Here is a 23,612-nt window from a genome sequence, read left to right on the forward strand (position 1 = left end):
AAAATTTTTGCACTAACAATATTTCTGTTGAAATGATGGGTACTCATCATTACAATGAGAGGACCTTCCAATAGTTGTGCAGAAGAAACATCCCACTGATGCATTCTTCGTCTTCAACTGTTCCTGTTAAGATGTATGCCATTGACTACCTTTCCATACAACTCCATTCATCAAATCGTACTTCATGTATCCATTAAATTAGGGTACATTTTACAACACAATGACTCCTGTCCATCTCTGAATCCCAGAGTCTAAGATTGTGTTCATAAGTGAATGAGTAGATGAAGTTAAGTATTACTTTTGGTGAGATTTGGACAACAGCTTTAGCAATTTCTTACACAATGGTGTAGTTTTATCAGGCGCACCTTTAAAATTCTCAGAAAGGGATGCTTCTCATGGGAAAAAGGGGTGGCTAGTTTCATCCATATTTTGCAGGTTCTTATTAGTTTCAATAGCATAGAGTGAAGTAGTATTGTTAATTTTGTCCAGTGTTATCATAGCATTATTAGCATATTAATTTTTAGAAGTACTTTTCTGGAGACACAAGCTGGAGTACTTTGGGGTAAAATGAAATGGTGTCAGGGATTTGTCTGATAAGATTCTGGGTATTTATGTATTACTTGTGAAGTTAAGAAGTTGTAAGTAAGAAAAAATGAAAAGTATGGCTTTGGTTTCAATTCTCATGTTGAACCCTTTTATTTAACTAATTTCTGATTTTAAATATTCTTACTGTCTAAGGCATAAGCTGTTTTTTAGACAACCCACAAGACATTTGTAGTCCCCTCTTCTTGTTATTTCCTCTACAGAGGCTACAAAATCTCTTTCCCAGCCTTCCTTGCTGTTAGGAATAGCCAGAGAGTAGGGGTTTGACCAATGAGACAGAAGAAGTTGGCAGGGTCTCCTCAGAAGACTTACTTTTCTGATAAAAAAAAGAATATGTGGTTGGTGGTACTCTTTTTACCTTCTTCTCTACCTTCAGTATATATGCAATATTTGGAGTTGCAGCAACCATCTTGCAATCATGAGGCAATAGTCATGAGGGAAATGCCAAGGACATTAAAGAAACTGGCCCTTGCACCATCAAGTTACTGGACCAACCCTAGCAGCCTCCTAGATTACTTAAAAAGTTTGCCACAAACACCATTGGTAATCTTCTTAGCTGGCTTTAGTTTCAGTTAGCTTAGCTGGGTTTTCTGTTACTTGTAGCAGAACACATCCCAAATGTTAATATTGCCAGATACAAAGACAGAGCATGAGGCCTTATTCTTAGTTCTGGAAAACTGTCATTTACACATTCTATAACCTTCAGTCTAATAATAATACATGAATTTGCATTTTAAATACTGACTCAAATTTTCAACCATACTATAAGCATTTCTTCTCTTTCTTTCTTTTTTCTTTTTTTTTTTCCACACTTACGGATGGTGTAGTTTAGTCTTGGATTGTGTATTTTCTTTCTGAGATAGACTTCAGATTGTACCTGCTATCTTTGTTCCTCTTGCCCACTCCCTTCACTATGTGTTGAAAACCTTGTTACACCACTATAGACTCTACCGCCGTGGCACAGTTGACAGAAAGAGGAAGCTCACACACAAAACTGACAAAAAAAAAAAAATGTATTTCAAGCTTGTTTTCCAGGTAGATTGCCATGAGACTTCAGCCAGGCCCTGGATTCCTTCATCTCTTCTTCAGTAGCTTTAGCTCTGCTCATGGTCTTGTCAACATTCATATCAGAAAGATATTTAGGCTGTGGAAAAGAAAGTTTCATGATTTTCTAAGAAGTAACTGAGTCAGAATATTAAATCATTATATCAAGAGACCAAAAGGGTAATAACTTCATGGAGAGCCTAAGTAATTAAGGAACTGAGGAAAATCTTAGAAATAAAGATATTATTTTCATCCTAAAGTTGTTAGTAGTAAAATGTGTTAGAGAAGAGAAGGGAATAAGAAGAAATAAAGTGTAATTTGAATATGAAAAAATATGTAATCATTATTTAGTTTTTTTCAAGAGTTGTGAAAACACTTTATAATTCTACCAGAGTATATGTAAGGTACCTACCTCACTCAATACCACACTGTCATTGATATTATCTTTGAAAAAAGAAATCTTTGCCAAATCAATAGCTTCCTTACTCAACAATTGTATCTGTTGTTTAAATACAATGTTTAAGTGATTTGATTATTAGCAAGGTTAGATATCTTTATAGGCTCAATAGCCATTTGTGTTTCATCTTCTATAAATTGTTCAAATCCTTATGTGTATGTTATAAGAGTCTGTAAATAATGCATATAACTCTAAAGTATCTTTTATCAGATTAGAAATGGTTACCTAAGTTTGAGAAAGAAGATAATACCAGAGTTTCTTGGTCATCTCAAAACAGTAATCTTTGAGGTTTTTTGAGATTTATTTATGTCTTTTAGAGAGAGAAAGAGAATGAGAGAGAGAGTGGTGGGTGGGAGAGACAAAGGGAGAGAGAGAGAGAGAGAGAATCTCAAGTAGACTCCCAACTGAGTGTAGAGCCTAATGTAGGGCTCCATCTCATGATCCTGAGATCATGACTTGAGCTGAAATCAAGAGTTGGATGCTTAACCAACTGAGCCACCTAGGTATTCTTCAAAACAGCAATCTTTAAATGAATGGTGTGTCAGATCATATAAATGTTCAGTGAGTCAGATATCCTTATATAAACATAGTTAATTTAAATATGATCACTTCGAATTAATTTAGCTTACCTTTTCATTCGATTACAGTGTAAGTGCTTTCCATTCCAGCCTCAATGTGAACACTAACATGGCAATGAAATAACCAGGTCCCAACATCTCTTGCATACATTTTTACAGTCTGATATACTCCAGGAGGAAGGTCATAAACGTCAGAGCGATAGATTCCCGTATCCTCAATAAGGAGACAAAACACCATTAAATAACTTATAAAAGGTATTAGTCATTTATATACCCTATAAATTCTAAAATACTTTGTTAGACAACAATTAGAAAACATTAGGTGCCATTGCACTTCTCTTCCGAGTACAAGTGAGGGTTTCAAGGAGAAAGTCTGAGAACATTTCAGGGATAGGCCACAGAGAAACATCTCATTCTAAAGGGATCTTGTATCATTCTTGGTGTTGGATACCTTGTCAGTGCCTCCTGCAGAAGAAAGCTCTAGATTTCAGACAACATCCGGTCTTACAAATCCCAAAAATTTTAACTGAAGTATTTCTAACTAAGGATGTTGGGGATGTGAGATGACCATTTCTTGAGGTGTAGCTAATCAGGAAAACTCATGGTTACAGGAAGGAGAGGAGCTCATCTGCCTTCCGGGGTCAGAACTGAAGACTGAGGGCCTTAGGGGCTATTTGTTCTCCTAAGCAGAGAACCAGATGTTCAGAAGACTACCTCCTCTGCAGGCTACTTTGATTTTGAAAAATGAAGCCCCAGGGCCGGGCCTGGCTGGATCAGGATGGATTTGGAAGAGCATAGGAAGATGAATTGCTCTGAATAATGCAATGGGAGGTACTTGGAGGATGGGGGCATGTTGAAGAGTGCAGCTCAAGATGGGGTCTGGAATAATTTGAGGAGAGGACAGATGTTAAGCAAATCTGGAGAGGAAGAGTGTGAGGAAAGAAGTACTGAGTGTAAGAGAAAAAGGTGGAAAGCCCGTGTTTCACAGTAATGCATGGTAGAGGGATAACTGAAGACAGGGTTGTTTAAATCAAATGGTAAATGCTTTCACTGTGTAGTATTGGGGGGAAAACTCTTCATCTACCTCCAAAATTTCACCAAGCGTCTATGACCCATGGTGGCCTTGTTTTTGTGGTTGTTAAGGGGAGTTAGAGGAAATGGGGGTGTGTTCCATTCTGGAGATGCACAGAGATGAGAAAATGCCAGCCATGTGAGGCGAGAGGTAAGGGAGGTGAGCAGAAGCACGAAGTGAGAGTGGGAGATACTGGAAAATAGAGAGCAGAGAGGCAGAGTGTTTTCTACCAGCTGTAGATTGGGGCCTGAGCCATTTTTATTTAGGAAGATTAATTTTGCATCTACAGTGACAATAAGATGGGGGGCAGGGATCCATTTCTAAGATGTCAGAAATTTAGAGAACAATACTAAACAATTTTAACTAAGAATTGACAGTGTTCCAGTCACCAGTCAATGCACCATGTATCTGGAGCTCTGGCATCAAGGGAGATCACAGCCTCAGGGAACAGGCGGCTGGCTGTTCCAAGGCCAAGTGAGTAACCCCAGAGGGCTGCTTTGCTATACTCAGGAGATCTAGAGAGTAAAGCCCAGAGGCTGCATTAATGCTAGAGTAATTAAATTTCACCTCAAGGGAGGGGAAGACTATTTGTGATCATCTGAGGGAGGTTAAGAGTGAGTGGCTAGGGGTACTTGGGTGGCTCAGTGGGTTAAGCCTCTGCCTTCAGCTCAGGTCATGATCTCAGGGTCCTGGAATGGAGCCCCTCATCCGGCTCTCTGCTCAGCACGGAGCCTGCTTCCTCCTCTCCCTCTGTCTGCCTTTCTGCCTCCTTGTGATCTGTCAAATAAATAAATAAAATCCTTAAAAAAAAAAAAAGAGTGAGTGGCTAGAACTGACAGCTGCTGGTACTAGGAATAGGATTATTCTTGTTTTTAAATTCAAGTATAATTAACATAGGTGTACATTAGTTTCAGATGCACAATATAGCGATTCAACAATTCTATACCTTTCTCAGTGCTCATCATGATCAGCGAACTCTCAATCTCCCTTATTTCACTCACCCTCCCGCCCACCTCCTCTCCGGCAACCACCAGTTCCTCTCTGTATTTAAGAGTCTGGTTTCCTGTTCGTCTCTTTTTTTTTCTTTGTTTGTTCATTTTGTTTCTTAAATTTAATAGGATTGTTTCGAAAAGAGCAATTTTGTGAAGAGGTAGAGAGTGAGGGACTCTCGAGTGAGAGCTGGGGGTTCAAATCCTACTTCTACTAATTATTGATTATCGGAAAGTTCTTCATTTTATTAATCCTTCATTTCATTCCCTTATGAAACAGTGATAAAATAGTGCCTATCTGTGGGAAGGCTCGATGAGAAATCCATGCAAAGAACTAAGCATAGCATTTGGCACATAAGAAGTACTTAATCAAGGTTAGCTTTAATTAACATTATAGAAATGGTACCACAAATTCCACTTAATTTGATGCCTTATAATCATTTATGTAGAGCTAATTCTTGATTTTCTCTCCACTCAATGCCTGGCATGGTTCTAGGAATGTCAGAAGCACTTGCCAAACTGAACTAATCTGAACTAAACATTAAACGCACTTAAAAACTATACCCGGAGTTTAAATCTCTCTCTTTTGTTGTAATCCTAAAAATCTAATGTAAACACTTATGAATAACAACCCTTGTATCAAGGCTTTTCCTTCAAAAACACAAGGAATGTGGGTGGCAATAGGAGAAGGTCATGATTGTTGGCCCTGGGTAGAAGGTAAAGGAGAACATTATATTATTCTGTCTACTTTGTCATGTAAAGTTCCCTAGAATAATAAAAATAGTTTTTAAGCCAAAACAAATAAGTTTAAGAGGAATAAATGTGTTCATTAAAGGACAGAAAAGAAAGCAGCACACTGATAAAGCTTGGTGCAAATCAAGTCATACAGACTCATCGAATTTGTCTGAGGCTGAGCATTACAGAAGCTAATATAATACATCTAGAATCCAGGAAAGCTTTTTTTTTTTTTTTTTAAGATTTTATTTATTTATTTGACAGAGAGAGAGAGAGAAAGAGCACAAGCAGGGGGAGAAGTAGAGGGAAAGGGAGAAGCAGGCTCCCCACTAAGCAGGGAGCCTGATGCAGGTCTCAGTCCCAGGACTCTGGGATCATGACCTGAGCTGAAAGCAGAGGCTTAACCATCTGAGCCACCCAGGTGCTCCTAGAATCTAGGAAAGCTTTAGGTGAAACTTTTATCAACGCCAAAAGTTGAACTGTATTATGCCAAGTGGCTGAACTAAATGAGGTATCAAATGCATGAAATATAATTGGTCCTCAATTGTACATTAATGTGTATATAAGGAATGAGGATGAAGAGATAAAGAAGATGCTTCTTAAGTAAATAAGTGACACTAACCTGGACACTGAAAAGGGAAAGAATAAACCTTAAAATATTTTTAATAAATTAGAGAGATGTCCAGGAAAAGATGGTCAGTGAAACAACTCCAGTAAAGAGTATGAAGGTGAGATGGGGGAAAAGCTATTGAGACAGAGAAATAGACTAAGAATACATACAAGAGAAAAAGATGAAGATAGTTATTTTAAAAGGTTACCATAAAGCCAATTGTCACCTAATTCTGCATTTTTATGTTATAACAAATGCTGAAGGAATGACAGAATTAGAAAGTTACCATTTATAACTCCTAGTGTAAAAATTGATTCCAGAAACACTCATCAATAAATCCTTTTTAAAACTACAAGGCGAAATATAGTTGGAGAATAAGGTATGTTTAAAAAAATCACTTCACAGTTTGCTTATTAATTACAAGGGGAAAATGATGTTTTTATAAATGGAGAAAAATAGTAGGGATCATCCCAATAAATTTATCAAACAGCCCAAACAATGTCAGTACCTCTTATCAGCATGTACCTCTTGGTGTCACATGGAAAGCACATAATATCACTTATGTGCTGTTCATGTCAAGAATGTTTGACATGGCTCTGATCACGAGGAAACTATCAGACCATGGCAGAATATGGGACATTCTACAATGGTCAGCAACTGGCCTGGACCCTTCAAAAATGAAATGCCATGAAGGATCGAGAAAAAAAAAATCACTTATTTTAGGAGAGATATGACAATGACAACCAAATGCTATGTATAGCTGATTAGATCCTGAATTAAAAACAAAACAAAATCATTAGAAAGAGCATTTTGGGGATAACTGGGACTATTTGATGGATTATATGATAGATTATACTATTGAATTAATGTTAACATGGGGTGTGATAATGTTAGCACAATGGGGCAGAAATTCTTTAGTCTTAGGATGCACATGACTTTATTTAGTACTTAGGGGAAGAACCATGATGTTTGCAATTTACTTTAAATGGAGTCCAGAAAAATGGAGAAAGAAAGTGTGGCAAAATGTATGTGTTCCAATTGTTTTTCTCTTAAGTTACTAAGGGTTTGAAAACAAAAGTTGGGATAGAAAGGGTGAAACTCGAGATGATGATAGAAGTCTTATTTACCTATCAGGTAACACCAGGTTAGAGTGAGAAGTGCCCTTCCTGCATTCATAAGCACTTTCTGAGTGTCCACGGGATACAAAGAGCTAAATGTATAATTATTTACATGTACCCGGTATGTTACAGATTGTAGGTGTTGAACTTCAGTTCTGGCTGGGTCATTTCCTTTCTAGTTCTGTTATCCTGCCACGCTGCCCCCATAACTGCTTCACAAGACACAACAATAATTAGGTGACACTGCCCAGGGCTTTTACCGTGTATTCAAAGCTGTGGCCGTGAAAGTGAACCGTGTGCAGGTCAGATTCACTCCCCATGCCAATCAGATACCAATTCACTTCATCCCCAACATGGAACGTCAGACCTTGGTTATTTCCAAACATTCTTCCATTAATTGCTGTGGAGGGACACAATGTATTATATTCAACAAAGATTTAAAATAATGTAGGTTTGGGGCACCTAGGTGGCTCAGTGGGTTAAAGCCTCTGCCTTCGGCTCAGGTCATGATCCCAGGGTCCTGCGATTGAGCCCCACATCAGGCTCTCTGTCGGCAGGGAGCCTGCTTCCCCTCCTCTCTCTCTGCCTGCCTCTCTGCCTACTTGTGATCTCTGTCTGTCAAATAAATAAAATCTTAAAAAAAAAAAAACGAAATTATAAAAAATAAAATAATGTAGGCTTTAAAAAAACACCTCATAGAAAGTATCATATGTGTTTTCAGAGGCCATGTGAAAGTTAAATTCCTTCTAAGGAAGCTGTTAAACATGACCAAACCATCCATTTATTTGGATGAGTCTAATTCCAGGGAGTTTTTCTTGCCTCAGGAAATGAGGAGTTGAGCTTGCTTTAAGTAATTGGGTTGCACTAGAATATCTCACCACTATGGATACATAAATTGATGGATATTTAAATGTGTCTATATATTTAAAGTATGTTTAAAGTGATCATAAGAGGCTTAGAAATTGAGTGTGTTCTTTGCTGTATTCAGACCTTCATGATCTGTCACAGGTATGAGTAGAATGGCCTTTGAGCTGGGGTCTCTCTCTCTAGCTCTAATCCTCTATAGCTGCGGTTTCCAAAGAGTAATAGGAAAAAAATATTAATTTAATTATAGGTATAATATATAATTTATGTATTTTATATATGCATGTAATTATATATACATATAATTATATATAATCAATTATATAATTTAGTCATCACTAATATATAATTACATATTATATATTAAGTTAATATATAATATAATTTATGTATAATATATAAGTTAATTTTAACTTAATATATAATTAAATATATGATATAATATATAAAATTATTATAATATAATGTAATCCTATATAATATTGCATTAACATATATAACAGTAATATAACATGTAATTATACTAGTATGTAACATATTAATATTAATATGTGTAATATATTAATATGTAATAATTAATATAATTGAATTATAAATTATAATATATTAATATATAATATATAATATAAATATAATATATTAATACTATGTTTTAATATTAATGCATAAATATATACTAAATTATACATTAATTCTATAATATATAATAATATATTAATTATAATATTTATATGATATTGATCATTTATATCAATATATAAATATAAAATATTTAAATTTACATATATAGATTATATTAATCTATATAAAATTATATAAATGATATGGAGTTATATATAAACCATATAAATTATATATTATTTATATAAATTATGTAATTAATATTATATTTAATTATATATAAATAATTTATTTTAATAAATATTATGTTTGATATTTAATAATTAAATATTAAGATAAATATAAATAAAATATTTTTATAATAATTATTAACTCCTTTTTACTTTTCTATTTTGTGTTCATCTGTTGAAATGCCAAAAATGCTTTAATACAGTGGTACAAATATCTAATTTATAACCCTATATCTATGGAGGTTGGGTTCTAACACTTTTAGCTGATGGAGGGATACACTAGAAATAGAAAAAACTAGGAGACTTCTTTAGACTGTGATTCTTAGACTTTAATGTGCATGTATCCCGAGAATCTTATTCCAGTGCAGATTATGAATTACTAGATCTGTTTCGTCTGAAATTCTGCATTACTAACAAGCTCCCAAGCGATGCTTGATGCTGCTCAGACTAGGCCTGGAGCATGAAGGCCTGGCTGATCGCCAAAGCAGTTCCTAGAGTATGCACCTCTACTTACTGTTCCCTCTTCTGGTGCCTTTGGTGCCTTCTGCACAGTGGTCTTTAACTGGATTTTGTCCTGCAGGGGACATTTATGGCAGTGCCTGGAGATATTCTGAGTTGCACAACTTGGGGAAAGGTGTTACTGACTTCCCAGGGCCAGAGGGTAAGCAGGCTGCTGAACATCTTATGATGCACAAGGACAACCCCCTCCCAATAGTTACCAGACGGAAAATATGAAGAGTGGCAAGCTTGAGAAACCCCAGTTTAGATTGTGTCTAAATTCTTAACAGGGTATTCAAGCTCTTGCACAATTCTCTGGGCTTTTCTTTTTTTCTTAGGTCACATTCTTCTATCTACTTGGAATGTCACCCCCCTCCCTCTTTACTAGACAGACTCCCATGCATCTTTAAATATTCAACTCAAAGTCCTCTCCCCTTCAGGAAGACCGTCTTGGAAATAAGAATTTAAAACACAGCACTGTGTTGATATTTCTGTTCCAGCACCCCCCCCACCCCCACCCTTCCAGGTCAGCAGAAATGGGCCAGCCCTGTGCTGTGAACTGCTTGAGAGAAGACGCCTCATCTTCCTGGCCTTCGTATCTCCTCAGCACCAGTGTGGTGCTCTGTGCCCTCCACGAGGCATATTAAAAGATGATGGGTAGCAAAGATGCAGTCCTTGAATTAATTTCAAATTTACTGTATGTATCTTGGGGGAAGAAAATGAAGAAGTTGAAAAAGATCACATTTGGGTTTGCCTTACTTAAGGATCCCTTACCTAGTTGCATCCCGGAGCTTCCACCCGTGAAAGGACTGGGACCAGAAGTCTGACTGAATGTGACTGTGATCAAGTGAGATTGTTTATGTGCTTGTTCTTTGAATAATTGGCTCATTACTATGATTCTAGATGGGCAGGGGGACATAAACAGGACATGCCTATTCACAAGCCATCGACAAAAGAATTTTGGTAGGTGAGCATGGGGTTTTTTAACGGTCTGCCTGGTGGGAAATTGGATGAGACCATGTGCTCACCAATTTGCCACAAGCCCCACCTCTCCCTGTGTCTGTCCAGGTAAGAGACTTAGAATATCATTTCTGAAGGATATTCAGAAATGATAGCTGGTATTCTCGGTTTTACATCACCTGTGTGGTTCCGGAAGCATTGGAATTTGCCCTGCAGCTAAGTCTACAGCCGTTAGGCCAGATCCAGCCCTCTTACTTCCTGTTTCTCTCTGGCCCCTGAGTGCAGGATGGGTTTTAAATTTCTAAGTGATTAAAAAAAAAACCAAAAAAGAATGTTTCCCAACATGTGAAAACTTTATGAAAAAAACAAACTTCAGTGTCCATAAATGAAGTTTTATATTGGCTCACAGCCACTTCCATTTCTTTATATCTTATCTGTGAGTGCCCTTGTGCCCCATGGCAAAGTAAAATATAGCCTATGGTAGAGACTGTGTGGTTTACAAGTCTACACTCTTTACTCTCTGGCCCTTTATGGAAAAATTTGCCAGCCTGGGCCACGTGATCTACGCCACAGTCCTATGTGATTGCCTTCTCTAAACTGCCGAGTCTGGTAAGTGTGAACCCTCCCCTGTTTCCTTTGTATGAAACATCGTAGAGGTTCCAGCTGTTGAAGCAGCTAGTGGACATTACCGTGCATTTGGTTGCTGAGGTCAAACTGTTCATCATTCCTGTCTATGTTGTTTGGATCTGAAGAATAGGTGTTGACATTTTCTTCAAAGTACCAGGATTTGTTCTCATCAAAAATCATAAAGTGGAGCACACGGTGAACTATGCTGGCTTTGGTGTTTTTGCGACACACGATCAAAGGGCCTACCAGTCCGCTGTTAAGATCCTGAAGAGGCAAAGCAAGATTACCAGCTGTGCCAAAACTAAAAATGTCCCCCAACCAGTGAAATGAGTAGAATAAAGGTTGAATTCTAACAAGTTCAGATCGTGAGTTTGTAGTCATTAGGATTCTAAGTCTGCAACTAAGAAAATGTTTGACATGTTAAATCCTTGACTGAGTAAAAACAGTCATCTCACTCATTCGAGCTGAAGTCTGACGAGAACAACTAACTCCTGAGAGGGATTTTAGTCACATTCCTCGGTGGATTTAGCTCTATTTTTGAAATAAAAAACAAAAACCCAGAGCTTTGTTTTTAATTATAATTTCTTGGCCTTGAATTTGGCGGGCAGCAAAGTCTAAAGGTCTCGGATCCTTGGCCATGCAACGCCTCTGCCCCCAGAGCCGCTTCCGGCTAGGAGCCTTGGTTTGTTTATACTCATTTTGGTTTGGGGTTGAGTGTCTGTGTAGATTCTTGTTCTAGGCAGAGAGCAGGCCAAAATAACTAAAAGTTTGGAGACAAGACTTTTGTTGTTGTTGTTAAGTGAAAATAAATTGAACGCCAGCATTGATGGTTTTAAAAAGCTATATACATCTATATATGTTTATTTCTCATTTATCAGAGACTTTTAACTCCATACTTTGTTTTCTATAATCCAAATATAACAAAGCAAAGCAGAGGATATTATTATATTTTCCAATTCACAGTGACATTTTAGAAAATACCATGAATTGAAGTAATCATAACGCAATGATCTTGCTCTTGGAAAAAGCAAACATCTGTTGAATTAAAAGCTGAGCAGGATTCAGGTCACTTAAATGAAAGATTACATAGAACTAAGATTCTTTTTTAAAACACAAATCAATTCCTTCTTTCTTTCATTATAATTTCCAAGAGGAGATAGAAAAAAAAGGATGACTTAACGTTTACCTTAACCACATCCCCAGTCGAGTAGTAAAACCAAGGTATGCACTCAAAGTCCTTTGAGGCAGGACCAGTTCTTTCTGGAATCTGCCAAATGTATGTTTGGATCTCTCCTAAAATAGACAAATACAGTGTTTATATACAGAATCTTTTAAAGCCCATGTTTTTAGGGAGATAACAAGCAAACCCTGAAGCTATCCACATATTAGGTGACAGAGTCCTAGTTTCCACTTCTGGCTCTACCCCTCCTAGCTCTGTGGTCTTGGTCAACATGTTTATAGTTTCTGAGCCTCTGTTTCCTCCTGCACATAAAATGGGAATTTAGGGATTAGACAAGATGGTCCAAATTAGGCATTGCTCGGGTCACAGGGTGAAGTTGACATAACTCACACTGCTGCCTCTCACCACCTCTGGGTTAATGAATCAAAACCTTACAGTGATTTTGCCATTGAAAAATGTCAGTCATTACATATTGAACTCATGTGTTCAACAAATATTATTGTGGTGAAGATAATGCAGGCTTTGCAACATGACAGACTTGCTTTGAATTCCAGCTCTGAACATTCTAGTTTATAGATCACATGGGCCTCTTCCCTCTTCCCAGAGCATTTGCATTAGCCCTATGGAATCTAAATCCTATACTCTTGCCTATTTCAGAGAAGTTTTTTTGGACACCTCCTTCTACTCCTGTGCTTTGCTATATAATCCTGTGTCTCCCACTTCCAGAGGCTTAAATTAATTTTCCTAAGCATCTCTGCTAACTTGATCCTATCCCCAACTTCCCTGCTTCTGAGTCTTTAACAACTTAGTACCAGCCCTCTCCTTCCAGCTCACCGCACAGGGCCTGAGCACAGCAGGAACCCAGAAGTGTTTGTGGAATGTACGCAATGGAATCCTTCTCTGACTAATGAAAACAGAATGCTGACTTGCAAACTCTCTTGGTAGGAGATTCATGTTGGCACTACCATGGGACTATCTTTTTTTTTTTTTTTTTAAATCCAAAAGGGAATATTTCACCTGCCATCAAAATGTCTCTTTCATCCCTCTACCCCGTGCATCTTTCCTTTCTGAATTTGGCTCTTTCCTTGATATCCTTAATTCCCAGAACTCCTTGTTTTGGTAGTCAACTATGGTAGACATTCAGGTTCCCCTTTAAGAATGAAGGAATCATTGCTCCACAGGCTGTCCGTCAGCTTCTGAGGTAGCCTTAGTAGAAGAGAGCCACCTCACCCAGGCTTACATCCAATGACAGATGCAGGGGCAGAAAGGCCCAGCTTTCTCACCCCAACTCAGGGCAACCGAGGACCATCCTCTCTTCAGAACTTCTAGGGATGGCTGTGATTTCTGCTGAGGCAGCATCTCTACATAAGCTCTTCCTGTGCCCGATTCTGTGTCTTTGTCTTTCTCTCCATAGCCTTTGATCCCAAGAGCATTATCTGCCCACACATTTTCATTTCAGGGTCTGCTCCCTGGGCATATATTAAAAAGCATTTGTTTTGGGGGCACCTGGGTGGTTCAGTCAGTTAAGCATCTGCCTTCAGTTCAGGTCATGATCCCAGTGTCCTGGGATAAAGCCCCACATGGGGTTCCCTGCTTGGTGGGGAGACTGCTTCTCCCTCAGCCTCTGCCTGCTGCTTCCCCTGCTTGTGCTCTCTCTCTCTCTCAAATAAATAAATAAAATTAAAAATCACTTATTTTTGTCTGAGGTATATAGAATGCATGCTGTATAATGGTGTTACCACAGAAATGTTAATACATGAGGTTCATGACTTCCTCTTAGTGTCTCTCTCTTCCTACCCCTTTTGTCACACACTGAGTTGTATATTCAACTCCTACTTTAGCACTTGAATTGGAGAGTTGGAGTATAGTCTATTATACTGGCAGCTGAATGGTGGAGAGATGGGAGGAAAGGTGGTTCTAGAAGAAATTGTATACCCGGGGGAGTTTTTCCTCATGGTACCCATCCCGGAAGCAAACTCAAGACTTGCAAAAGGAACTCACTCCCAAACTCCTTCTTTAGACCCTTCCTACTAGTCCACTGGTCTCTCTCATCTTGAATTATGCCCATACTTAAGAAAAGACATTAGCACACAGTCCTGCACAAAAGCTGTGAAGCTTTTTTCTCTTCTGAAGCAGTTACCTGGCTGTGTTAGAACAACAGTGGAATTGTTTGTTTTCACTCCATGAGCGTGGATCGAATATGGTCTTGAGGCTTTATTTTTAAAGACAATTCGGATTTTTTGACCAGGAGTGAGAAATATTAAAGGACCTAGGGAATATAAAAAGGAAAATGTGTGGAAATTGTTATTTATTATAGATTATGAATCCTCTGTCCTCTTAAGTATTTATACTGCGACTTATTTTTATCTTTTTTCCTGAACATGCAGCCAAATAAAACACACTTTTAACAAGTGGATCATTGATGATTTATGAAACATAGTTTTTGTCTGGAAAATTTAAGTCTTCAGAACATTTATTTTGAGTAGCATCAGTTAATGCCTATGAAAACACACAATTTAGAAATGAAATCTTTTATTTTCTTTCTTAACCAACCTTATCACTTAAACCTTTTATCCTTTTCCCTTTTCACCTTAGTGGAGAGTTAGCAGGAGCTGGAAGGCCTTTTTACTGACCAAAGATGATTCTTTTTCCCTCAAGCCTGAAGACCCCTTCATTGTACTCTCTCTCCCTTCCTCCCAGGCCAAGAAGTGGAGGTAAAAACTTTATTTTAAATCTTCTATTTAGAAGCAGTTATATCAGTGTCTATAAAAATTCTGAAACAGAGACAGTTTTGAGATAAATTAAGCATGGGGATTTCTTCAAACTTGCACTATAATTACTGAAATCAGAGCCCTGAAGGTGCCTGCTGGACATGAGATGCTAGCTTGGGACATCCACTCTTTGTCCCCATGGCCATCCCACCTTCCCAAACAGGAGAGAACTGTTTTCCCTTTTCTGTAAGATTTTTCTCTTTTTTTATAAATAAGAATGGAATCTAGAAGGTCATATTGTATTATTTACCTTGATTCATTCAGCCAGGATCCCAGCAAAAACTAACATCCTACTGTTACTAAAGACAGGAGCCACCCAACAGCAAGTGGGAACTGGACAGCACAGACCTCCTTCTGGGGGTCGCAAACAGACAAGCTTGGGAGGCTAATGAGGAGTCAAGAAGAGTATGAGTTTCTCCAACAACATGTAAACCCATCTTCTCGGGTCCCACAACAGAAAATAGTTTCAATAGAGGTCCCTGGGTGGCTCAGCCGCTTAAGTATCTGACTCTTGGTTTTGGCTCAGGTCATGATCTCAGGTGGTGAGATCAAGCCCCATGTTGGGCTCCTCGCTCAATGCAGAGTCTGCTTAAGACTCTCTCCCTCTCCCTCCCCTCTTTGGTCCTCCCCCACCCCCCTCTGTGTGTGTGAGTGCACTCTCCCTCAAATACATAAATAAATAAAACCTTAAAAAGAAAAAGAAGAAAATAGTCTCCAACAAAAGAGTTATTAGGACCCAAATAAAATTTAAGCATAAATGCCATGTGACTTCTGGAAATACTATGCAACATACAGAAATGTCATTTGACATATGATAATATCATGTGACCTCTGCAGACCCTGCCAGATTTAGGGAAATGCTACATATAGGTGCTTGGGGTGGCTTGTAGTTTTCCTAGCTTACTTGACAAGGGTAGAAGAAATAGCTGTAATTTTGCTCACTGTTAGACAAATGAAACTAAATATTAACACTTGAAATGTTTAAATTAAACACTTAAATTTAAACAAAAAGTTCCCCCTCCTCACTACCATATGCCTTCTGGGCTTCATTTTAGTATCAAGGAAATGATCTCTAAATGCTACTTCTAAGGTCTCTCTAGAGTTCTTGAATTCTGCGGGAAAGGAGTCAGGTAATCTGAACCTGACCAGAGTAACTTTCTATCGTCTCTTCAGTTTCCATGAAACAACACTTGAATCAGTTTCCTTTTCCCAGTAAAAGTGCCTACTGGCAAACAAATTAGAATTAACGTCATAGGCACTTTTACTGTCAAGGTGGAGGTGGACAATAACCTCAATGTGTGTTGAGAACTGTTATCTCAGAGATTGTTATCTCTGAGGACAAGAAGAAAAACTTGAAGACGAGTCTGATCGTATATTAATACCTAGTATGTCCAGATGTTTTTCATCTTCATTTCTCTTTGTTTGATTCTTGAATGTGATATCATCATATTGACGGTATAGGACTTTCTTGTATTTGGACCCAAGAAACTTTCCAATTCTATCCAAATATATGTCCGTTTCACTTTAAGGAAATAAAAACAAAACCAAAAAACCCACAAAGTTAGTTAATTCAATCATTAAATTCGACAAATTCTCATATGGAAGAACTCCTTATTGAAACAACACAATTGATTAATGTCTAGAGGCTTCTTTACCTCGAAAAGTAATTCTTCTTAAAAACAAAAAATTCTCAGTACTGGCAAGATTGCTGGATATTCATTCTGTACTTTAAAACGTGTTTTCCAGAGGAAATTTTAGTTTTGATACATAGATATATAGCAAAAGTTAAAATCAGAGACAGAAATCGAGTTTTACAAAAAGAAAAGCAAGGGTCTCCAATTTGAGGTTCCCGAAAGAAGACAGATTGACAGAGACAAAGGAAGACAAAAGGGAAATCTGACTGATGCCCAATGTTAAATGTAGCTCGAGTGATGTTTAGGACACCTCAGAGTGGTCAGGCGGGATGGTAACACACTTCCGGAAGAGGAGTGAAAAGAAAGACAGCGAGAAACAAAGCCCAGAAGTAAGTGAGGCAGATATTCAGAAAGAATTGAAGTCATTTATAATCAAAGGTAAAATACATAGATAAACATTATATTTAGAACACATCCTAACCACACAGGTGCCTCACACGTATCACGCACACACACCTGTCCTGCACAAGCACAGCACACACACATACCGTAGAAAACTCATACACAGCACACAACAGGTGCACACATGAGTGAGACTGAAAAGAAAGGGGGGAGGACCCCACAGCAAACCCTCCTGGGCTAGAGACGGAAGCTACTGCCGTACTTCTTTCTTTGTAAATGCTGCAGTTGTTTCTCCCACTTCCTGCTAGGAGAATAATCCCACACAACTTCCTCCGCAGCGATATAAATGGTTTTCTCTTCCTCATACTGTGTTTCATCAGGGTTTGCCTCCGCACACTGCCTCACGTGGTACTGATGCTTCATGCCTCCTTGATAGTGCTCTGCTGTCATACAAACCACATCAAAAGTTCCTGGAGATGAGTCAGAAAAGAATGCATAAAGCTTTATGTTCGATTCCTTTTCTCTGTGAAGTCGTCTAGAAGATACAAACCCCCAAATGGAATACAGTAAAATTTATTATTTTTTTCATAACTTTGGCGGGTACTTATTCTTTATGCCAGGCTTATTTCTAGGAACTTGGGAAACACCGGTGAACAAAATGGTTAAAAAAAATCCATGCCCTTAGGGTTCATATTGCCAGGTGGGTGTTGCTGTAAACAGAGCAGGTAACATTTATGGATGTTGGAAGTGCTATGGATTGAAGTGAAAGGCAGACTGGTCTCAGGAGGACTGAGAATCCTGGGTGGGGTGTGGCAGGGCAGGGAACAATGACCAATATTTTTTTTTTAAAGATTTTATTTATTTATTGGACAGAGGAGAGGGATCACAAGTAGACAGAGAGGCAGGCAGAGAGAGAGGAGGAAGGAGGCTCCCCGCTGAGCAGAGAGCCCGATGTGGGGCTCGATCCCAGCACCCTGGGATCATGACCTGAGCCGAAGGCAGAGGCTTAACCCACTGAGCCACCCAGGTGCCAGGGAAGGCCTTGATGGGAGGGTGACACCTGGACAAAGATGAGAGGTGAGAGATGGATCCGGGACAAGAGTAGTCCAGGCAGAGGAAACATGCAGCAAAATCCCCAAGCTGAGGGTCTGTTTGGTGGATCTACAGACCATTCCAGAGGCCCGTGTGTCTGGAGTGGAGTGAACAAGGATGAGAGGAGACACGCTTGGTGCAAGTTGGAGGACTGGGTCCCAAGGGTTCTTGGGGACAACCGAAAGTCTGTGGCTCTGAAATGGGGAGCCATTGTGAGATTTTGAGCTGATGTGGGATAAGGACACTGGCAGCTGTGCTGAGAACAGATGGCAGTGGCAAGTGCGGAGGGAAGGAGACCTGTTAGGACCCTACAGAGTGATCCATGAGATAACGTGTGGCTTGGGTCGGAGTGGCGGAAGTGGAAGGCAATCAGACTCACACTTCCAAATCCCCAGGCAAGGACCCAACAACAACAACAACAACAAAAACTCCAGCCTGGTTCAGGCCATGAATTCCACTGGAATTCAGGTTTTCTTTCTCTGATTTTGCTAATTTTATGGTCATCACATGCCAACGCTGCTTCTGAAAGCTACCTTTCTCATCCCCTAACACTCTCTTCTGTCTCATCTGTACCAAATTCTGTTGTTGCTGTTACTTTTTGCAAAGGGTAGGATTCAGGAAGATGAACAAGAATCAAAACCTTCAGACTCAAGCATTTGGGAAGAAGTACTTGTTTAGAATGAGGTGATGCCCATGGAGAACAGCTCTTGACCCATAGCAGTGTCTCCACGGGTTTACTGTGGCTGATTTCATTAAGGAAAGAGAGGAAGAAGGAAGCATTTTTTCTCTTAAGTCCAGGAAAACATCTCCCGGGAAAAGGAGAGGAAGAAGTGGGGCAGGCAGAGGCAGGAAATCCCTTGCCGCAGATTGAGTGCACAGGGCAGAGAGAATGAGTGTTGGAAAAGGTTTCTTTTTTTCCTCCCAGTGCTCTTAATCACAGGTTCTGTTTGTTTGAAAAGTAAAATAAAAAATTTTTAAATGCAGAAAATGTAATCGAATGAATCTGCACTATCACTGAGAGTTCAGATACCAATCCAAGGCATTTACGGAGTGGCTAGCTTAATGTGTAGCCAGCATTTGATTGGTCTCAGTAGTTTTTGACCAAGATGAATGGATTTTTATTTTATTTATTTATTTTATTTTGGTGCAGGTGGATCTGCAGGATAATGAAGGCACTAATATTGAACATCTAACATATACCAGGCGCTTTACTATGCCACATCTGTCTCACCTGGTCCTTATCTATTCCTTTTTGTGGATTGTAAATTACTTCAATCCCTATTTTACAAATGAGGGTCTCAGGTTCAGAGCAGAGGGGAGGCTCCTCTGACGCCCCTAACAGTATTCTGATTTTAAAAATTTACCAGCAGCAATTGACCTCACTGAAGTGAAAACATTTCCCTAGAGAGCCAGGCCCTCAAGGAGTGGAGTAGAGAGAAGGCAAAAGCAGATGGCAGGTCTGGGAAACAAACGGATGCAAGAGTAAGATGTAGAGAAGATCACAGAGTGAAAATGGGTTAAAATGCTTCAAAGCATCTTCACTGCTTTGGAGGAGTGTGGATTGATTTAGAGTCTGGAGCCCAGGAAGAGAAAACCGAGAGGGATGGAGGTGATTTTTGTGATCTGGGAAATGATATATTACTGTTCCTCTGAATTACATGGAGCAGGCACTGTTTATGTAGGTTCCTTTTTTTCTATACAAACAATATTCAGTGCATGTGAAGATACTGTTTTTCATAATCTGGATACATTTCAGCATGAAAGAGAAGACCTTCCACTTACCTACAGAATCGGGTGTCATAAAAAGTGTCTGGGAGGTGTGGGGAAACAGAGCTATGGTGTCGTCCCTTGATCCTAAGGAAGTGAAGGTATTTCCTGAAAAATATATCCCATGTAAGTCTTCTACTGATCCCACACTGAGAACATGCCATGAAACGTTGTCTCCTAAACACATATCCAGTCCAGGCAGATTTCCATACATGTATCCATTTATGGCTACAAGACATTGGTGACAAAGAAAAGAATATTTAATTCATTGATAATTACCATCCCTTCAAACTTACCAAAGGACTAATCAGAAGGCAGCCCAATCATGTAAGAATTTCAAGATTATCTGAGTTAATCCCTTCCTTTTAGATTTGAGAAACTAATGCCAAAGAGGTAATTACTTATCCAGTGTCATTAAGCTGATATTTGGAACAGATAAGATCAGAGTCCAGGTTTTTAGATTCTAGACCAATCCTTTCTCCCTACACTTACAGTCTTCAAAAACCCACCCACGCACCCACCAACCAACCAACCAATCAACTAACTAACTCAATAAACACTCCACCCACCAAAGCCACTAATTTGGCAGTAAAAAAAATACATGATAATTCTATCTCACATTTAATAATAGCTAAAACAACATAGTACACCAACAAGGCATTGTTAAATATTTAATAAATTGAATTTAACATAATCATCCTAGTAGATAATATTTTTGTTATGAAAGTTATCTTTAAAAGAAACATGAAATATATTAGCCAACCCTTGGGGAAAAATGTATGTCTCTCTTAATCTGTAATTCTTTAGACTTAATGAAATTAAACAAGTGCTTAATGCCTTTATACTGTAAATTGCATGTTTCCTTACAGTACATCTGATTGGACATTTGGAACTCTGGATCATCTTTATCCACATTTTCAGGCTTTGTGGTAAATGTTTCAATATTTTCATCTAAGAGATAACTTTTATTTTCATCAAATATTGTGGCAAGCAGATAAAACTCTTTGTCTTTTCCTTTCTGTGGATAAGAATAGAAAAAGAAATAGACATGAAATACATATATACATACATAGACATATATATGTATATATACACACACAATCTAGTCAAATAGTTGCTCTGCATACAGGATTTCCTATGCAAAGTGTTTTGTATACTTCTGGAAAATCCAGGCATGGATAAAGGCATGAATCCCAGTGAATAGATTTATCACAGAACCAAGAAGTTAGGAAAATTATCTACAGCTGTCTTCATATAAAGCTCTTACTTTAGGGACCCCCACAGCTGAACTTCATAAAACCAAACTGTATGATCATAGCTATTTGTACTGACTTTTCATAAGATGCTTTGTAGAAAGTGAGTTAAATAAAACTTTTTCAATTCTAGAAAGTCGCATTTTTATCATTTATGAAGAAATTAAATATGTACACGTATTTGTATTTTTGAATAAATAGAAAGATTACACGTACTATGAGAATTATGAGATTATAATGTTTTCATCGTACAGATGCTTATTAGTACAACATCTCATTTAAAAAATATACATTCAATTACACATATATTTATTTGGGAAGATTTATTGGGTTTTATTACCTTATAAATTATAAATGCCAAAAAGAAATCAGATATTAGTTTACTTGTGAGTAAAGAACAAGGGAAATTGATTCCTCAAACATTAATTGAGCACCAACTACGCGCCAGAGAAGAGCTGTGGTTGTTACAAAAAATTAATAAAACTTCCTGTATGGTTTCAAGGAACTTATGGTCTTGTGGGACAGAAAGGCCAATAAATATAATTGCATGGGTACGTGCTCCAATAGAAACATACACAAGGAACTATGATAACTAGAAGAAACCACTATAGTTAGTAAATATTTTCCAAAAGGCAGGAAGGGACTTTGTCGGAGTTTTAAAAATGTCTCCCTTTTAGCAGGCAAAGCAGTGAGGAAAGGCCATTCTTGATAGAGAGAAGAGGACAAAATCAATTAGTCTTTCTTACTCAGGGACTAACAAGCTAATTCTGCAGTAGAATACGAATTGCATGCACAGGGCGGCAGGGAAGGAGGCATGAATGTGGAGGGATCGACAAGGGTCTGGTGTGCTGAGCCCGCAAACTACAGAGTGTGGAGAGTGCTAGAGCTGGATTTGAAAGGAAGAGATGTGGAGCTCTGTCGAAACAGGGTGAACGTGAAAACAGGAGTCAGGAGGTTAAAGGAATTCAGAAAGAGGGGATGGTACCTCTAAGAAGGCAGTGGTATTGGGAATCTGGTGATTAATGTTGGAGGTGAGAAAGGAGTTGCTGATCAAAGTCCTAGGCGGGGTGGTGTCATCAACCAAGAGACAGAGTGGAGGAGAGAGGGCCAAGTAGTGGTTGTCCAGAGGGAGAAGAGGAGTTAAAGTAGTAAAGTGGAATTAGAGGTGCCTAGAACATGCTAGGGTAGGTGCTCATTGGGCAAAAGAAGAAGATACAGGTCTGGAGTTCAGAAAAGGATAGGATTGAGAGAATCAGCACACAGAAGAAACTGAAACTGCAGATTGCCACATTGCTTTTCCTCTGCAGTTCTGTTCTGTGTCAGGGAACCTCTCACCAAGGCATATCTGGACATAGGTCCATGACTCACCTGTTTGCCATCTTCTCCAAGACTTCCACTTCTGCACACGAGGAGAGGCCCTACGAGGCCACTGTTGATGTCGTTTGGCAAATTTACCGAGGAATAGTATAACCAGGTCAGGCAGTTGGGGTCCGCGGAGGTAGGACCCACATCTCGTGGAACTTCCCACGTATAGACAAATGTCATGCCAGGATTTACATGTGAGGAAGGTGGAGGAGTACCTAGTAAGAAATAAATATTTGTAAAATAGGACCAAGGACCAGGAGTCTCCGTTCTAGGCTGTGAAATCTCTGAGAGCAAGGACTGTATCTTGCTCGCCTTGTAGCACTTTGGGTGACAGCTGGAAGGGGCTGAAGGAATTCCCGCCATAATGAGGATACGGAGCTGTTATGACTCGAAAAGTGGGCTGCACCATGATTTGAGGAGGAATTTTATTCTCTAGCTGACATCGTATTGCGGTGTGGCTTGCATGGGCCTCCCTCGAGCCTTACTTACCTCCTCCAGGTGTTCTGTGGGCCCCCTCATTGCTCGTGTTGTAACGTAGTCCATGAGGCTGAATGCTGAGGGGCAGGGAAGCCTTGTTATAAAAAGTGACCTTGATGATCTGTCCCACTTCTGCCTTAATAACAGGGCCTAGAAAGCAACAGAATTAGGAATTGTCCTCTGTTTTCACAAACATGATTGTCAGGTGTTTTACTTGAGTAAGTTTTTTCTAGGAACAAAGTAAAGAGAAAATGCCACGAACAGGAATGCATCCGACAGCAAGAGCTCTAGATGATTCGCGGTCTTAGAAAGTCACTTTGGGTTATGTGAATATATTAATCTTATTGGATGTACGGGGACAAAAAAATGTATCGTTTTCATAAGGTTATCAGATGACATCTAGAATCTCTAAAACGGCGTGAGATGTGAACACTATTTTGATTGCAGAGAATATATGTCAATGGTGTTTATAACCCTGCAGAGCTATGAAGAGAATTTTACCAAGGATTCCGAGGTGCTCTTCTCTTGCCTTCGGTGTTTGGAAGGAGGCATCTGTGTATTCACGGTAAACTAGCTTTTTGTAAGATCCTCCAATTCTGGTTGTACTTTGTTCAAAATGTAGCTGGGATTCACTGTGCAGAGAAAGTAGATACACAAAGAACTTT

At 38.9% G+C, this 23,612-nt stretch overlaps 1 protein-coding gene across 1 annotated transcript in view; it reads right to left on the reverse strand.

Annotated features, from left to right (window-relative positions):
- Positions 1 to 1,624: 1,624 nt before the first annotated feature.
- LOC101673390 (ceruloplasmin) overlaps positions 1,625 to 23,612 on the reverse strand; it is a 30,795-nt gene continuing 8,807 nt past the window's right edge. Inside the window, exons 7-19 of the mRNA XM_004755505.3 lie at positions 23,449 to 23,579; positions 22,960 to 23,097; positions 22,474 to 22,685; positions 20,720 to 20,870; positions 19,868 to 20,080; positions 17,256 to 17,463; positions 16,340 to 16,479; positions 14,327 to 14,455; positions 12,193 to 12,299; positions 11,069 to 11,270; positions 7,467 to 7,606; positions 2,734 to 2,896; positions 1,625 to 1,747 (exon numbers count right to left, since the gene is read on the reverse strand). Of these exons, the coding sequence (XP_004755562.1) occupies positions 2,738 to 2,896; positions 7,467 to 7,606; positions 11,069 to 11,270; positions 12,193 to 12,299; positions 14,327 to 14,455; positions 16,340 to 16,479; positions 17,256 to 17,463; positions 19,868 to 20,080; positions 20,720 to 20,870; positions 22,474 to 22,685; positions 22,960 to 23,097; positions 23,449 to 23,579 (1,930 nt within the window). The 3' untranslated portion in view covers positions 1,625 to 1,747; positions 2,734 to 2,737. The remainder of the gene's footprint in view (positions 1,748 to 2,733; positions 2,897 to 7,466; positions 7,607 to 11,068; positions 11,271 to 12,192; positions 12,300 to 14,326; positions 14,456 to 16,339; positions 16,480 to 17,255; positions 17,464 to 19,867; positions 20,081 to 20,719; positions 20,871 to 22,473; positions 22,686 to 22,959; positions 23,098 to 23,448; positions 23,580 to 23,612) is intronic.

Source organism: Mustela putorius, unplaced genomic scaffold, assembly GCF_011764305.1.
Source record: "Mustela putorius furo isolate JIRA1106 unplaced genomic scaffold, ASM1176430v1.1 tig00003834_pilon_pilon_pilon, whole genome shotgun sequence".
Classification (NCBI taxonomy): domain Eukaryota; kingdom Metazoa; phylum Chordata; class Mammalia; order Carnivora; family Mustelidae; genus Mustela; species Mustela putorius.